At 39.6% G+C, this 18,065-nt stretch overlaps 1 protein-coding gene across 1 annotated transcript in view; it reads left to right on the plus strand.

Moving 5' to 3' along the window:
- PTPN13 (protein tyrosine phosphatase non-receptor type 13) overlaps positions 1-15,241 on the plus strand; it is a 112,340-nt gene extending 97,099 nt beyond the window's left edge. The window contains exons 33-48 of the mRNA XM_068187721.1: positions 993-1,151; positions 1,377-1,548; positions 1,651-1,861; positions 2,919-2,989; positions 3,630-3,691; positions 4,357-4,513; positions 4,841-5,017; positions 6,326-6,408; positions 7,646-7,701; positions 8,801-8,901; positions 9,985-10,133; positions 10,729-10,819; positions 11,495-11,832; positions 12,362-12,577; positions 13,330-13,392; positions 14,397-15,241. Coding sequence (XP_068043822.1) covers positions 993-1,151; positions 1,377-1,548; positions 1,651-1,861; positions 2,919-2,989; positions 3,630-3,691; positions 4,357-4,513; positions 4,841-5,017; positions 6,326-6,408; positions 7,646-7,701; positions 8,801-8,901; positions 9,985-10,133; positions 10,729-10,819; positions 11,495-11,832; positions 12,362-12,577; positions 13,330-13,392; positions 14,397-14,477 — 2,187 coding nt within the window. The 3' untranslated portion in view covers positions 14,478-15,241. The remainder of the gene's footprint in view (positions 1-992; positions 1,152-1,376; positions 1,549-1,650; positions 1,862-2,918; positions 2,990-3,629; positions 3,692-4,356; positions 4,514-4,840; positions 5,018-6,325; positions 6,409-7,645; positions 7,702-8,800; positions 8,902-9,984; positions 10,134-10,728; positions 10,820-11,494; positions 11,833-12,361; positions 12,578-13,329; positions 13,393-14,396) is intronic.
- The last annotated feature ends 2,824 nt before the right edge of the window (positions 15,242-18,065 follow it).

Raw genomic sequence — 18,065 nt, forward strand, 5'->3', positions numbered from 1 at the left:
TGTCCATTTCATAGGTCATTTCATCCTGGAAACCTTGGCATTAAATGTTTACCTACCTCTCAACCATGTACTCAGAGGAAGCTTAAATAGCAGATACCTTGCTTCTGCTCTTTTAGTTTTAGGTGGTTGTTCAGAGGTCAGAGAATAAATTGAGGCATCAAGGGCATCAAGAGATCCTGTTCTTTGCTGCATTTATAAATATGAATCCCAAAGACTTTCTGTTCTGCTGCAAGGTGGAGCCTATTTTTGAGGCTCTTCTGAGAAAGCTTCTTGACTCCACAGAAATGTCTTGTGTATCAGAAAGGACTTCCATATCCTCACATAATCTATTCAAAGATTGAAAAAAATTGAATCTTGATACATCCCAGTTGTGAGGGTCTTCCATGTTGTAAGTACCAAAACTCCATTTTGACAAGAAACTGTATTTTTCTTAGTCCCCTCTTCAGAAGTTTTTATTCATCCTTCCTTGTGCTCTGTGATTTTTTTTATGCAAATGAGACAGAGCCATATCTTTCAAATCAAAATTAATGCAAATTAAAATGGACAAAACATGTGCATGTGTTCAGTTTCAAGATAAGCTCTATGGTATTATGTCTCACTGTAGGAAAATATGTTTGCTTGTTTTGTTCAGAATAATTATGGATGTGTTGAGATATTTTAAAAATATAGAGCTTTCCTTACATATGGCAGCTAGGTAAGGGTAAAATAAGGTGTGAGTTTTGATGTGTGCCTTCAAAATTTTGTTCAGTTCATAGACTTGTAGCCCCATGTTATTTCCACGCAAAACCTTATTTGGTTCTGTCTGAACTCATTAGAGATGCTTATTTGAAGCAACTAAGCTGAGCCTGATAAGAAATATGTCTTGTTCCAGGCTTGTGTCGCACTTAAATCAGTAGGTAAATCAGTTGTCTGCTTCCAGCTGTCTTAAATTCAGTAAAATATTTATATTTCTTCTGTGTGCCCGATTGTAAAGTGCTGTTTTGTCCCCCTAGGAAGTGGAGCTCCAAGTGACTCTGACAAAGTCAGAAAAGGGCAGTCTGGGTTTTACAGTGACCAAAGGTAACGATAGTGTCGGCTGCTACATTCATGACATTGTTCAGGATCCTGCCAAAAGCGATGGGAGACTACGGCCTGGAGACCGACTCATAAAAGTGAGAGAATTCATGTTTTTGTTTACAGGGATTGCACAAAAAGGACAACTTTGAGTCCAAAGTTGTAGGCCAAGTCAAGTGTGGTTAAAGGACAAAGATATGCACCTTCTGAGAGGCATGATTCAATGCCTGTCAGAGAATACTTGAGAGCACTTGAGAACAGCAACAAATGTTTCCTCAGTAATGCTGTCTTACTTGGGACCTGTGTTGCTTTTGTTGTTGCAGGTTAATGACATTGATGTCACTAACATGAGCCATACTGATGCAGTCAACTTTCTGCGAGCTGCCCCAAGGACTGTCAGATTAGTGCTAGGGCGTGTTCTGGAGTTACCAAAGATGCCAGTGTTGCCTCATTTGCTGCCTGACATTACACTGATGTGCCATAAGGAGGAGCTAGGTAACATGGAATTTATCAGCTTTTTGCCCTAAAGAAAAATCTTCCCCTTCAGTTACAAAGCAACCCTGATTTTTATTGTTTTCCCCCTCTTTCCCTGCGAAGGTTTGTCATTATCTGGAGGTCATGACAGCCTTTATCAAGTTGTGTATATTAGTGACATTCTCCCCACATCGGTTGCTGCCAGAGAGGAGAGTCTCCATGTACTAGATATTATCCATTACATTAATGGAGTAAGCACACAAGGAATGACTCTGAAAGAAGCCAAAAGAATGCTGGAAACATGCCTTCCAACAGTGGTGCTCAAGGCAACCAGGTGTGTTCTGGAAGCAAATGCTTCCCTGTACTTTTTGTTTTTCTTGCATGATTGTATGAGTGTATCTATGAGTATATGAGTAAAACCTGTTCCTGGTTTGACAGGAAGTTCACCATGTTACCAAGGACTGACTCCACAGAAAGGGTCTGTAAATTCACAGCTTTTGTGCTTCAGAGGAGCACAAGGGTACATGGTCCTTGCTGTGCTCTGTGCTTCCTGGGAGCACAAGGCTGTGTCCACCTGTGAACTACAAGTGTTCAAATAGACCCCTTGCAATCCAGGAGGAATTAGTCAGTGACCTGCTGTGGCACTTGGATGCTCACAGGTCTGTGAGGATGGATGGGATTCATCCAAGGATATGCAAGGAGCTGGCAGGAGAACTCACCAAGCCATTCTCTATCATTTGTTATCAGTCCTGGCTCACTGGGGAGGTCCCGGGGACTGCAGGTTGACCAGTGTGACACCCATCTACAAGAAGGGCTGGAAGGGAGGATCAGGTCGCTCAACCTAACCTCCGTGTAGAGAAGGTTACGGAACAGATCACCTCGAGTGTGACCACACAGCATGTACAGGACAAGGGGATCAGACCCAGCCAGCAGGGGTTCAGGAAAGCCAGGTCCTGCCTGGCCCACCTGATCTGCTTTCATGATGGGTTCCCCATCTGGTGGATAAGGGAAAGGCTGTGGAGGTGTCTACTGGATTGAGTGAGAGCTCTGATACTGTCTCCCACAGCATTCTCCTGGAGAAGCTGGCAGCCCATGGCTTGGAGAGATGCTCTTCACTGGGTTAAAAACTGGCTGGAGTGAGAGAGAGTGATGGTGAATGGTGCTAGTGGGGTTTCCCTAAGGCTCAGTATCGGGGCCAGAGCAGTTTCATTTCTTTATTGCTGATTTGGAAGAGGGGATTGGATGTGTCCTCATTCAGTTTGCAAATGACACCAAGTTGGTTGGGAATGGTTAGCAGTTTTATCAGTAGTACTGTTTACTTCAATATCTGATGATTACCATGATTTACCTGTTTTTTTAATAAATATTCCTGTCAATGTTTCTTTTCACAGAGATGGTCGTGCAGTGTTCCCAAAATCCAAAAGCCCTGAGAACTCAAGTCCATGGCCAGTGAAAGCTAATGGTAAGATTTGTGTGCTTACTCATAGCAAGTGAAGTGCATCTGTTTATAAAAATAAAGGAACTGATATGGGCTGTAAGATACTATCCTAGTCCAGCTTATTGTGACCAGCTCCAAGAGGAGTTAGCTTGATCTTTCCTCTAAAAGCTCCATGAAAAGAGATTCAGTAGTAGTGTCTTATGATGTCATTTCTTGTGTAATTTAGAAAATCTCTCTAATATAGAGCAGAAGGGTTCCTTTGAAGAAGGATCAAGACATCAGATAATAATATTTCTTTAAAAAGTAGTCAATCACAGGTGTTTGTGGAGTTGTACCTTGTACATTTTGAGGGAAAAGGGAATCAGTGCTGTTCTCAAAGATGCACATTTCCACTGTAAGTTGTTAAACTGTTTATCAGTGTTTCTCTTTGCTTTGAGCTGGTTACTTGTATTAGCATTCATGCTTTCTAATCCCATTAAATAGAACATTGATAAAGCCATTTTATGAAGTGTAGTCATCCAGACAGAAGTTTGGCAATGCACAGAAACCAGGCTACTCATGTCATAACATAGTTTTAAATACCTTGCTTCTTTTAGAAAAATAAACAATGGGGCTAATTTAATTTCAGAGAAAAAGTTGTTGTTTTTTCCCCATTTTTGTTTAGGTTGTTTCTGTGGTGATCCCTGTGATAAAGCAGAGAAGTCAACTGATGCTTATGGGCCTAAGGTAAGTGCTCCTTTCTTGTGCCTGTTAGCATTAACCAGAGAAAAGAATCTACTTCAAACACTTCTAAAACTAAATGAATGAAACAATCTGTTGATCAAGTATACAAACCCACTATTATCAATTGACATAAACAAGCAACGATCATAATTAAAATGCAGGGGTTTTTTAAATTGATCTGCTCTTTCTTTGGCACTGCTTTGTAGAAAGACAAATTGTCTTATGAGAAGGATGTAAGGCTGTTGTCCAGAATACTCTATTCAGCCCACAGTTACTGCAGATGCTTTCATATTATATTTGCTAGGTGATTTTATTTCTTTTTTTTTCCATTAGTTCTTCCTTAGAAATGCTGTGTTGTGGGACCAAAAGTACTGAAGCTTGGATACATTTTATAGGGATTAAAATAATGATTAATACTAACCATGTGTTCTCTTGTAGAAGCTGCTGCTTCATCAGCATGTGGGTTTTTTCCTTAGTTGCTTTAATTTGTTTTTTATTTGCTCTTGTCATGTGAAACTTCCCACCCATCACCCAGATATCTCAGATGATATGAATAGAGGTTTTTATTTGTTGCTGAGAAGAGGTGAAAACTTTTTAGTGGTTGGTTGTGCTTCAACAAGCTACCAGGCTCTTTAAGAGTTAATTTATACTGTTCTTTACTTTCTCAGGTCAATGGCAATGGCATCCTGGGACCTTCTCAAGGAAATACAGAAAACAATGTCCATCACACGAAAGCACTAATGAGCCTCTCAGGAGCAGAAGATGCACCTTCCCTTGGATTTACCAATCAGATGTCAGATTTTCCTAAACACATTGACAAATCAGGTAAGAGGAGGTGAGATGGGGACTGCATTATTCTGCCTTTATTGTACCAGCACAGGAGAATCATGGCATGGTTGACTATGCTGAAATAATTAAATGTTAGATTGGCAGTCACTTTTAGAAAATAATTTTCCAAGTCTTGTGCTTTGCTTTATAGGAGTTAGTTGATGTCAAAAGTAGATTTATAGAAATTGGATTTTGTATTAAAGAGAAATAAAGGAAGGCCAAGGTAACAGCTAGAAATAATGCCTTGTGTCTGCCCCCTTAAATTAGTTCTTGCAAACCATTTTGTACTGGGAAAACTTGTCATTTTGCACTATTTGTCTTCAGGAACAGAGGTTCCAGATGATGAGTATTATGATGAGGATGACCACAATGAAGTTGTCCAGTATCTGTTGGATGTTGTAGATGAGGAAGCCCAGAACCTTTTAAATCAGAATAATGCAACTTCAGAGGCTCAAAGTCTTCTACATCTCAAGAAGGCTGCATCAGAAAATCACCTGCCAGGTAACATGAGCCATTAGAAAAGACCATCACTGACAGCAAAATGCTGAAACAAGGTGCCAAGTAAGCAGTTGATTTGTCAACAGGGGGAGTTGATTGACATTGATTTGATATCTGAACTGGAAGTTTCCCAAGTTGAACACAGACAAATAGTTGCTAATTACCATGAATTTGAGATGCAATGTAGTAAGTGAGGTTCTGGTTTAAAAAATCTGAGTTTTGCTTTAAGTAATCTGGGAAAATTATTCCTATTCTAGAGTTGTCTCTTGAGTGAAATTCCTATTGTTTGGGTACCTGGTTCTGCAGCTGCAGTCACGTTGGCATGCTGAAGCATTTCAGCATTTCATTGACTTTAGATTGCACAACTTGGAAATGTGTTGAGGTCTCTGAAAACCAAACAATTTACCAACCTGCTTTGTTTCTTTTAGAAAGGTTAGCTTTTGTTCAGTACCTCCTTCTGACTGTACGCCTTTCTCTTGCTTCAGTCCATCTCCTCAGTTTTACTTGTTATTAACTCAAATATGGGGAGGAGTAGGATTTGTAATTCCTTTGTGGTGTCGCACTGTGTATGCATACTCCAAAAATTCAAGCAAGATGCTTGCTGTTTCTGTAGAGATTCCTTCTAAAACTCAACATACACCTTCCAAAATTGTAATTGTTTCATGTCATGACTACAAGGCCATTGGGTTATTGTCATTGGTCATTGCATTAGAAGTCAGAGATCACTGAGGTTCTGTCTGTGCCAGGATCTCAGCTGAGGAATATCATTGGAGCTCCAGTACTTTCAGTTTCTTGTAGGCTGTCCTTTGTGACTGAAGATGAATTGAATCCATAGGGTATGGCAGCAGGGTTCTTCCACAGCAGACAGATACAAGTCAGATTTTATCTGGCATGTCCTAATTACATTTTGTTGATGCAAAGAGTGAGTAGAATCCTGGTTTGGACCTACTGCTGTTCTAAATCTAACTGAATTGTAGAAGAACCACTGGCATGGGGAATGTGGTAACTTAGTAGCTGCAGCCTGTCCAGCAGTTATGCTGTGACACAGATATTCTGTGCAAACAACCTCACAGAACATGGCAGCTGTTACAGTTAAAATAAAGAAACCTAAAGTCTGTTTATCCTATATAGTAAGAACTCCTTTCCAGCACTCTGGTAGCAAAGGGCCCCAAAATGTGTTTCTTGGTTTTTCTGGCACCTGTATTCCCTGTCTAGTGCCAGACAGGTGGAACAGGATTCATATCTGTGAGAGGGTGGCTCCTAGGCATTTTCTGGTGTGTTTATGCTGTATCCCCTGATTTTCCTGTTCAGTAGAGATGAATGGAAGGTTGACAGAAGATAAGTCTGAGGACACAGACTGTGATGGGTCATCTTTACCTGAAGATTTTTCAGAGGTAGGATGGCAAGCTGGCAAGTGCTCTTTCAATTTTTTTGCTTATTGGCATAGAATTGGTAGAAATTACATTACATGTCCTTTAAATGAGAACATCACTGTAGGTAGTAGCTTTAAATGGTATGTAAACATTTGTTTTTAAATAGCATATAATTATCATGAATTACCTATGTAAGAGAACAAAACATAAAGTTATTTTACACTATCATATGAAGTGTAAAATAATAAGATAATTATTATTTTATTATTTATTATTAAATAATAAAATAATATTTTTCTTCAAAAAGAGTGGTAATAAATTACTTTGTTAATGCTACTTCAGCATTTTAATCTAAAATATTTCAGTGATTCCTGCTCAAAGAAGGGAAGCAGTCACAGAGGAAATTAATGCTGTGTAGACCTTACTGTCCAAAATGTAGGTTTAAAATTTCTTCTCCTGCTGCTTTTTGCTAGGATAAGTTCATTGGCTTGAATAACTTCTGTATCTGATTTTCTCTGTGTTATTGTGTGTCCTGTTTTACATCAGTCACTGGAAGCCTGGGTTTTGTCTCTTGTTTCAAATCAGCAGAACTCTGTCTCTCCAGCACATCCTGGCTCTTGTAGCTTTCTCTCCACTTAGTAGAGCTGAAAATCAAATCAGGAATCTGGCTCTCTGTCAGTGCACTCTAGGGAGAGCCACAAGTAAAATTGTCCCAGTATGGCAGTGGAAAAGCAAGTTGGCCTAAAAAGTAGAAATGATTTTGTAGAGTTTTTCTTGAAAGAAGGATGGAAATGCCTTCCTCTGTGCTGAGTCTTCACTGTCTGCTGAGGAAGGTGTGAATAGGAGTGTGCGTCATTTAGAGGTATGTTACATATCCACGGTATAGGAACGGCGGCTTGACAGTTCTGAGGCAGAAGTTTTCACTATCAAGCTTAGCTCATAAAGGGTTTCTAAGTATTAGAAAAAAAAAGCCAGCTGGTGAAAACTTAGGTGACTCCACTGCTGTTGTGAGTCAGGAGTGATTTTAATATAGCTTTTTGGCCTTGTTACAGTAGAGTATCTTTCCAAGTGCTCACTGTTCTCATCCTCTGTTATTTTGGGTTAATGAGATGTCTAAAAGAGGAAAGTCTTCCATTATGTGCTGCTTTGAACTTAGTACCCTTCAGAAACAGTCCCTGTAATTGTTAATTGTTTAAAATTTGCAGTATGTGAATGTTTCAACTATGTCTTCCACTGTGTTTTGAAATACTTTTTCTAGGCTACACATGTAAATGGTTGTGAAGACTATTGTGAAGTAAAAGCTGTGCCAGAAAGGTAAGATTTCTTTTCTAGTGTTGCTTGAAATCAAACCTGTGAAGTGTGGAAGTCTGAAGTGTAATATGTTGGAATGAGAGAAGAACAACAACAAAAAAAACAAGAAACCACCCCCAAAACAAACCCAATCAGATATCTGTGCAATATCTTGTTGAATTGTTCTCTTGGTCTATTCCTTACCTTACAAGTTGTAATTTTCCTGAATACTAGTCAGCTTTATGCAGTTTACTACGCCCTACTTTTATTTGTTCCTTTCATACATTTGTAGTGAGTAACTGGACTGTGTTCAGATGTCTCCAAATAACATAATTTGCATTGTGCTAACAACTTGGTACTTGGATGTGAAGAAAACATTCAGTCAATGCTGTCTTCAGTTCAAATCTATACAGGCTTTATTTGTGTTACATCTTCTGGATTTAGACCACTGCAACTCAAGTGTAGAATTCCTCTGCTCCATCAGCTCCCATCTGGGGCTTACTATTTTTTCCATGCAGCACAAAGCATATGACTGACCAGGTTACTAGCTAGCTGTCCCTTTGAGCCACCTTGAACTTTAGATACTCCCAAGGTTGTTTTTCTTAGTGAAATAATTTTAGTCCAAGTGAAATTTCAGTGAAAATGTATATGGTTTTATGTTGTTAAGCTTGTGGGAAGTTTGGGGTGGAGACTTGGTGCAAGCAGTGACGTTATGACCTAAAATACTTAATACATTCATCAGTATCTTCAACAAAGCTAGAAAACTTGCAATTGAAAATAGATACTCAAGTGTAGTGAATTGTATGAGTGGTACAAATCTGCTGTTGGATGGTATTTAATTGCTTAGCCTTTGAAAAATAATTGCCGTGGTAGTTATTACTAGATTTGTATATTCCTGGCTCTTTTTCCACTGTTACCTTTTTCAAATCCCCTTTGGGGATGTAAAAAAAAAAAGGAGGGGCAAAAAAGTTAGGTTTTTGAGATCACTGTTGTAGGGGTCCAGTCCAGAAATAATTGTAGCTGTAAATTACTTTCTGGCAGTGTTTGTTTGCCTGTTTTTTTTTTTTTTTTAACAAGGTTGCAAATGTGTTATGTCTTACTTCCATGCCTTGTCCTCTTATAGATCCCCTCCACAGCCTTCCTTGAGCCAGACAGATGAGGAGATCACGTGGGGAAGCGATGAGCTGCCGATTGAATCAGTCAGCCAGGAGCGTGTGAATAAAGGCAAGGACATTTTACATAATCAGTGGAAAACTTCAGGGTCACATTATATAAACAGAAGTGAATTTTGAGACATCCTGGATACGTTTTAAAGGTGTCATGGCAGGTATAAGGGGAATTCTAACAGCTCAGCAATGCACTAGGAAGGATCTCTACATTTTTGTGTAGTAAGTGTGTGAGGGTTAATAGGAACAAGTATTGGCAATGTTGTGTCTGTAGTTGTAGAAAGCTGAGACCTACTGAGATACTTCCTTCCTCAGTATCTGTCTCACAAAAGCTGTAACAATAAATATGTTTGACTATGATTAGATTGATATATCATGTGTTTCACATACCAGATACCCTATGCTCAGATTAGGCACTACTTTTATCTTTGTTCTTCCTGTGCTGTTCAGTGTGGCAGAGTGGCATCTGTACAGTTTGATGTGTTTGGCAGAATCTAGTCTTCACTTTTTTTGAGCTAGCATTAGAAATGTTAGTTCCTGAAGTTCATATACAGCAGTCCTTTGCATTCATTTAAAGAAAAAAGGATACTTCAGACTAAGTCAGTAGGTTTAGGACACTTCTCATTGCAGTACCAGAGAGGTTCTTGGTTTATAAATTTTGTTGTGCTTCAGAGAAGCACTGAAGGCCTGAAGGGAAGCTGTATTGGAAAAAAAAATGTCCTTCCAAGTGATAATTGTAATATGTGCTGTATACGTGTTGAGTATTAGTGCTAAAAGCAAGTCACAGGCTGTAACGTGGAGAGTTCTAAATTATCCCTGTGCGTGTCCTTCCATTTTTGTAGGTTATTGTGTGAAGAACTTAAATTTAAAATGTACTTGAAGTTTGTTTCAATGTATTTATTGGAAGTTCAGGAAAATACTCCCTTTAGTTACTGGATTCATCAGAGCTGATTTTGTGTCTTACTGGTTTTGCTAGTTAATTTGCTTTTGCCTGTCAAACTAAGAGGAGAGCTGTGTGTTCTCTCTGTGTATGGGGGCATTCAAGAGAAAACAGGCAGTGCAGTGGTGAACAGCAACACGCAAATCCAACTGTGAGCTAAAGTTTCCCTGATTTTAGCTATTTATTTATATCTCCTGCTAGATTTCCCACTAGTGACAAATGAAGAGATCTCTGCACTCCCTACAGTGAACGTGCTCCCTGGAAGCAAATATTCAGGAGCCAAATTGAAGTCAGTGATCAGGATGTTGCGTGGATTGCTGGAACAGGGAGTCCCTTCTAAAGAGATTGAAGTGAGTAACTATTTGTCCTTTAAAGTCCTTTTTCCCAGTATGAAACAAAAATAGAATGGCTGGATCATCACTGCCTTGAATACCACAGCTCTTTAATTGGAAGCTCAAAAGAGATGAAAAGACCTGACGCCAAAGACTTCTCTCCCTTCTCCCACAAGCTGCTGAGAGATGAGATCAGTTTGAATTCAGTTCATAAGTGTTTTTTACATCATTCTTGCTTCTGGTAAATTACCACATGAAAATAATGTAAACAAGCATAGACAAAGACTGTGAAGTCCAGCAGAATGTGAAGCCAGTTTTTTCAGTGTCTTAAGTCAGCCATGCTACATGATCTCTTTTTTGAGAGAATGAGATAAAATGTTTGCTGATAGTCTGTAGGGTTTGGTTTGGGTTTTTTTTTTTTTTTTTTTTTTTTTTTTTTTTTTGTTAATTTCATTTTCTTGGCTGTGTAAAAGATGTGACTGCATTATTTTGCATATCCACATTAGGATTTGATTTTTAATTATTCTGCTTGTTAATGACTTGATAACATAACCACTCTTACTATTATTACCAATCAGTGTTTCCTAAAGCATATGTAATTGCCTCTTTACAGAACCTTCAGGAGTTAAAACCTCTGGATCAGTGTTTGGTTGGACAAGCGAAGGAGAACAGGAGAAAGAACAGATATAAAAACATACTTCCTTGTAAGTCCTAACTCATTTGAAATTCACAGTTGACATTCTGTCACCACCTGTATGGTCAGATGGATTGGATCAGATGGTTGATGGGGATGGTTAGATTCCTAATCCTAGTAAGGATGAAAGTAAAGCAAACATTTATAAAGCAATTTAAGATAGTGAACAATATACTACTGTGCTGTGGTAGGTAGGGATGGATGTTCACAGACTTTTCAGTTGTTTAGCAGATCACATGTCTTAAATGATGTATACATGTGCAACCAGAAAAGGCTTTTTCAGTTTTACCCATGCAGAATTGGGAAAACAGAAATGTGTACTATTGTCAGTAAATTTCCTGCCATAAAATTCTGCTTGTTAGGTGTTGAGAAGTAAGAACTGACAGAGGTTAGTTCTATGTGAGAAAAACTCAGCCTCTGTTTTTCAGAGTTGCTGCAGTTCAAATTGCTTATCTCATCTGTCTGCTGATTTATATTTCTCCTGCAGACTTCTTTTTCTTTATTAAAAGTACTGATTAGTGTCCTAAATTAAGTATTGAAGTGATTTATTTCTTCTAAAGCAAGCTGTGGAAGCATCAGTGGAGGTAAGTGCTGTGTGAGTGTGTAAGGCTCAGCAGCTGTATTGCGTGAAGTCTGATGATGTGCACACCTAACATGAGGTCTTTCTGTTGTGTGGGGATGACAGATGACACCACCAGAGTCCCTCTCGGGGTTGAAGGTGGATACATCAATGCCAGCTTCATTCGCATGCCCGTGGGGAATGAGGAGTTCGTTTACATTGCATGCCAAGGACCTCTTCCTACTACTGTAGCAGATTTCTGGCAAATGGTTTGGGAACAAAACTGTACTGTGATTGCCATGATGACTCAGGAGGTCGAGGGAGAAAAGATAAAGTGTCAGCGTTACTGGCCAGATGTGCTCAATAAAACCACCATGATAAATGACAGACTACGCCTTGCTCTTGTGAGACTTCAGCAGCTGAAGGGCTTCATCATCAGGGTGCTGGAGCTCGAAGAGATTCAGGTGAGTGAATCTAATTCTGCACTCTTAAGAGTTTTTTCTGAGTGTTGCCATATTTATCTTTATACTTCTGGCTTTCCTGCTTTCACTTGCATTGTCTACATCAAGAGGCAACCCAAGGCTTCTCCTCTTTGCCTAGTGATCATTACTGGGCAGCTGTTCTTCATGTCAGCTTATGCTGCTTTGTGACTTTTATAGGAGAAAGTATTTGGGCCAAGCTATGATTTCATTACACTAATGAGACTCTAAATTTTGGCTCCCATTGGCCACAGAAATATATGTAGGGATATGAAATTCACTAATAAATCAGCCTGGCTGGTTGACTCCTCTGTGTGATCAGCTCAGTCTGCACAGTGAACCTTACACATTTAAATTACTTACTAGTTATTTCCAGTTTAGCTCTTGTTCTATTGAATTACAAAGCACCTTCACTGGGCAAATCCCTCTGTTCTGAGACTTTTCTTTGGGAACTCAATTTCTTTCTTTTTATTCTTGCCACAAGCCAAATGGTGGTGTTGTTTTTGAACCTCAGACAGGTGAAGTGCGGCACATTTCCCACCTGAACTTCATTGCCTGGCCTGATCACGACACCCCCTCGCAGCCAGACGATCTGCTCACCTTCATCTCTTACATGCGGCACATCCACAAGGCAGGACCCATCATCACCCACTGCAGTGCAGGCATCGGGAGGTCGGGCACCCTCATCTGCATAGACGTGGTCCTGGGGCTGATCAGCAGAGACCTCGATGTGAGTATCCATGGGATGGACCCAGTGGTGCTCCTGACTTGCAGGAAACGTTTTCCACTGAATCCATGCAATCTTTAAAGAGTGTGCCGTGATGTTGGCAGTACTATGTTTCTTTGCTGGTGATCCCACGTGGGAAGAGCTCTAATATCCAGTGGCTCTTGGGTTAGCTTGGGGAACCTCAGCAGCCAGGTGCCACTTGAAGTATATTGCAAGGTCATCTACCATAGTAGATTTCTGGCGCATGGCATAGGAAAAATGGTGTTGCCATGATGGCTTGGGCAATTGGTGGAAGGGGCGTGTAAATTAACTTTTCCAGCACAACCAGGGATTGCTTTCTAGGACAATCCACAGGAGGGTGCTAGCTTCCTTATGTCTATGTCCTTCAGCAGCCTGGGGTAGCAAAACTGTGGTAAATTTCTAAAGAAGATGAGCTGTCATACTTAGCTCAGTGGAGTTTCTAAGGACCCTGTGAATGTCTGAATCTCTTTTCTGCATGCTTAGCTTAGAGTAAGCAAGAAGGCCTGTGTACACAAAGAGCACAAGGAAAGGGGGGAGTGTCTGATACAGGGCCACATCCAGATTGCCCAGAGACAGCACATGCTGGTTACGTCCCTGACAAACATAGGCTGTAGTGAATTATTTGTTTCATTACTAATGTACCTAATCCTATTCCCTGTTTTGATGCTGGGGATGTTCCTTTGTTCTGCATGTCTGTCTTTTTTGAATGTTTAACTTGCTGTTTGTTTTGGTAGTTCGACATCTCGGACCTGGTGCGCACAATGCGTCTGCAGAGACACGGAATGGTTCAGACAGAGGTGAGTCTGGATTCCTCAGGCCTTCACTGAACCATCTGAAGTGCCAGAGAGCTTCATGATGGACACAGCAATTGTCTTTGTGCACTTTAATGTGACACTTGTGTCACAAGAATTAAATCAGATGACTAGCAGGATGTATTTAACATTTATAAACACAAGCTGTTTTTAACATGCTGTATTGTTTTGATCTGTGTTTAAAAAAAAATTGTGAGTTTTCATCTTCAAAAGCATGTATTTATAGAGGGGGGTCAGCTAAGCTTTTTTGGTTTAAAGTTGCATTATAAACTGAAGAGAAGGCCTAACTGTAGCTACTGTGAATCAATGATACCTCTTGAGATGTCTTTTGATAATACATTCAGCCAGAAGTTTAATCTTTTAGGAGTAATCTGGATCTAGAGCTAATTAACTTTAGAGATGGTTATCACAAAGTCTTGTTAAAATCTGCACTTTTTCTTTGAATGGGAAGGAATTAAAAAAAAAAAAACCCTGGAGTTAAAAATAACCCCTGAAATCAAACCTGTAAACTATCAGCCCCATCCCTACCTCACACCCCAAAACATCTATCAGCCCCCACACCTCTATCACTCAGATTAAGGTAAGAAGTTCCACTGTCCTCTGAGTTCTGTATTAGCTGGCATTGTTGCAGGTCCTTGAAATTCACTTGCTGTCTTCATATCTGCTTATGTAAAGTGCCTAGTCTCCTTTAGGTGGTTTTGGTGTGAAAGAAAGATAAATGTCCCATATGAAATATATCTTTAGTGGCAGAGGAGTGTCTGTATTTGCTTTAAGTTGAGGTTGCATATTTTTCCACTGTGGCCTTTTTGTTTGTTTTTTTTTTTGTTGTTGTTGTTTGGGGTCTTTTGTTTTCCTTGGGATTTGGTGATGGTGGTTTTATTTAATAGTATAATTAGTATTGACAGTGCTGTACAGCTGTGAAGTGCAAGTGAGAGCACTTAGGTATGCAGGCATTTTTCACATGTTCTGTAATTTCCTTTTCCTTACAGGATCAGTACATTTTCTGCTATCAAGTTGTCCTGTATGTCCTGAACCAACTCCAGGACGAAGAAAAACAGAGAGACAAATAAAGTACTGAAGCAGAAGTGCATTTAAAATAAGGAAGCAAGGAGGTTGAGAGGCTTTGGAGCATTTCATTTGTCTTGCCAATAGTTTTCTAATCCCTTTCTTCAGTTGCTGTCCAATGCCTTTTCTATGAAGTGTCTCCATCATTCCAAATAAGGTATATAGTTTTAAGGGCAAGGGATAGCTCATACAATACCACTATTATCTTCAGCCCCATGGAGGCACATGTGAGATTTTTGTATAACAATATTTAATAAAGCTGCATTTTTTTGCAGCTTCCTTAATATGTCATAAAATACAGAAATAAAAATATTTTAATTTAAAAAGAAAAACAAGAAGAAAAAAAGTAATCCTATACTACTTCCTGCAGTTCTGCAGCTGCTTTGGGGTATTTGTTTCTTTCAGGGTGGGGAAGTGGGAGGGATGAAGCAGTATTTTTATCTTGTAAACTTTATTACAAAGACCTTTTACTAGTCTCTTTTGAAAGCTTGTTCATGGCACATAATTTTTGCCCTTCTAGTACAATTAGAGCTATTTTATAGAGGGTATCTTGAAATCAGCATTTAAGCTTTAAGAGATGCCTGTTAGCATAAGGATAGTAGTGAATGTTAACTGTATCACAGTTAATAATGTTGACTTAATATAATTTTATGTATATATTTATATACTTTTACACACAAAAAAAAAAGGAGCTGAATTATTGGGTGTCTAACTATAATTGATTAGGCATCTCTACTCTGTAAATAAAAATATACCTAATGTACACTGATCAGTAGGCCTGGGTATTTTTGCGTCCTTGTGACTGATTTTTCTTGGCCTTCCATGGCATCATTCCTTGCAGTTGCTACCCCTAAGACATAAAGGCCATGCATATTTTAAGTTTCCAGTGTCCTTCTGTTCTGCAGTATCTGCTTGAAGAATCTGGCAGAACTGTGGGCTCCTTTCTAGAGAGTTTCCACACTATGGTGAAAAGTTTCTTTTCCCTCCCTCCTTGTTTTTCAGCACATCTGGGCATTGAGACTATATCACTTTTTTAGGGGGTGTGTTTGCACTGCTACAGCAGTGTTCTGACAACAGCGTAACCTACTCTGCTTAGGGCAACCAGGCTTGAGGTTGGAAGCAAGATAACAGATTCTAAGTAGCTCAGTGGTTTAGTGACACTGTAAACGGTCAAAACTGTTCTGATAGAAAGTTTTCATTTTAAGCTCTGTGGGAGCCTTGGGTGGTGAATAAGTGCCATCAGCTTGGAGTGGTCATTTGAGGGCTTGGGCAATATTTCTGTCCCAGCAATCCTTGACAGAACTGAAGCTTTTGTGCTGACAGGAAGGGTGTAAGAGTGCTAATGTAACAGCATTCTGCATTGGAGTGATGGAAGTAAATTCAGAGGATTGTTATTATTCAAGGTTTTGACTCTTCAAAATAGTAGCCCTCAGTGTTCCAGTGTCCCAAAACTGAAGCGACCACTGCCTTGCAAAAGCATGACTTAAAAAAGGAAAAGAGCCTTTTTCACTTTTCAGCAATACTGTGTATTTTATTCCCTCCAGCATAACAGCAAAACTGTGCATTTTACAGAGCACCATAGTTTGAGGAAGGACAATTAATTCTGTGTAGATAGAAGCAGAGGTAAATTGATTAGCCATGTTGGCAGTATACCTACATGAAGGAGATATAAATTGAAGAAAGAAGATTTTCCAAGACAACAGTTATATACAGGCAAAGTAAGTAAACACAGCTAGTTAATGTACTGCAGCTGCTTTAACATAAATAGTGAGTTCAGAGGGTTTGGGCATGTCTGGGTTCTAGAAACAAAAGAAAGTGTTATGGTAACCAGACAGCACAGTTAAGGCAGTTAAATTCTTCTTTTAAATGTTTTCAGGTACATGCCAAATAATGTAGAAAGAGGATCAGATTTTGTATAGCGTGCTGCATGGAGCCAAGTACAACACAAACAGCTTGCTTCAGATTGCAGCTTATGGGAAACACAAATCAGTGAAAGAGCCCACATTTTGCTGCTTGTCCTCACTGATACGATGATGATCTGTGGTCTGGTGTGTTATACCAAATTTCCTTTGAATGGTGGACACACAAAAAAGCAGAGGATAATTAACTGGACCAAACCTCCCCTTCCTCAGAAAAAGGACAAACACACACACACAAAGAAATGCAAAAAGCAGAGATCTGCACAAAAAAAAAGAAACACATGCACACACACAAAGCATTCAGGTGTTGCTGGGAAATCGTGCATGTATGGTGAAAGGTGGCATTAGCTTCTTTTGAGAAGTGCTCTGAATTTCCTTGGGTTTTTGTCTCAGCGCTGAGGAATTGAATATTGAATAAAGATTGAATGCTCTCTAGTCTGACACTTGCTGAGGACACTGGAAGGTTGTCTGTTTTCTGGTAAGCAGGTGGAACTTGTCCTCTGTGACACCTGGTGTGGTCACTTTGGTTGAAACAGACCTCACAGCTCAAAACTCATTATAAAAAATGGGTGTGCTTATGCAGTGGGATGGCTTAAACTTGGTTTCTGTGGAAAATCTGGCTGGAAATATGCTCATCGTATTCTTCAAAAGATTAGATTACTTAAAATCCTTCTGCCCCCTTTGAAGAAATGAGAAGTAAAATTATTAAGCAGCCTAATTCCTTGAAAGGAAAATTGCTGTGTGCTTTCTTACTATTCTGACTATATGATTTGCAGGGGCAAAAAATCTTGAGAGGCTTTTTTTTTATTTAGAACTGGGATGCCTTGCTGAGTAAGCATCCAGGACATGCTCCAGCTGAAAGGGATTTTCCTTTATATAGGTATCTGATTTTTAGCAGGAAGTGTACCAGACTAGGGAAAAAACCGACATATAATCCATTATAGTTCTAATTAAAGAACTGACCCTGTGTGCTAACCCAAGAGAGAAAGGATCCTTTTGTTTTTACAGCCAGAATTAGCTGACAGAAGCACAAATGCTTTGCCACATAAGCAGCCCTGTGCCATTAGTAGTTTATCATATCTTAGTTTTCCCTGCTGGTCTTTGCCTGCAAGAGAAGGACAACAAAGGAGGGATTCCAGTTGCTCCTTGGAAACTGTTTTGAGGGTTCATTACTGCTGTTACTTGAATGCTTCTGAGCAGCTTCTTTCCTTACAACTGAAGTCCTTCTAAAACTACCTGCATGGGGAAAAAAATCATCTGGGGGGGAAGTTTGAATTTGTGACATCCACTGATAGAAAAGTCATTGGGGCAATGAGCAATGACTTGGGCAAACATCAAGTGGCTTGTGGATATTGGCACAGCTGAAGTGGAGAATCTGTCCTGTGCTGCCTTCTCAGGGCAGTTGATCTCAGGGGTAAACTCAGGAAAATGTAAACTCAGCATTTAAGCAGCTTCAAGAGGGCCATGTAGCAAGGGCTGTGAATATTAAGAGCATTCATTCACCAAATATTCATTCAGAGACTGACATTCTCCTGGCTGGGCAACGTGGCAAATAAAGGAATGAATGAGCTAGCAGAGAAGAAAAAGCCAACTCAACACTGGGAAAGAAAATGCTGACAAAAAGTGGCTGATACAAATAAATGCTTTATTGGAAATACTGAAAAGACAAGAGTA

Source organism: Anomalospiza imberbis, chromosome 4 (genome assembly GCF_031753505.1).
Source record: "Anomalospiza imberbis isolate Cuckoo-Finch-1a 21T00152 chromosome 4, ASM3175350v1, whole genome shotgun sequence".
NCBI lineage: Eukaryota > Metazoa > Chordata > Aves > Passeriformes > Viduidae > Anomalospiza > Anomalospiza imberbis.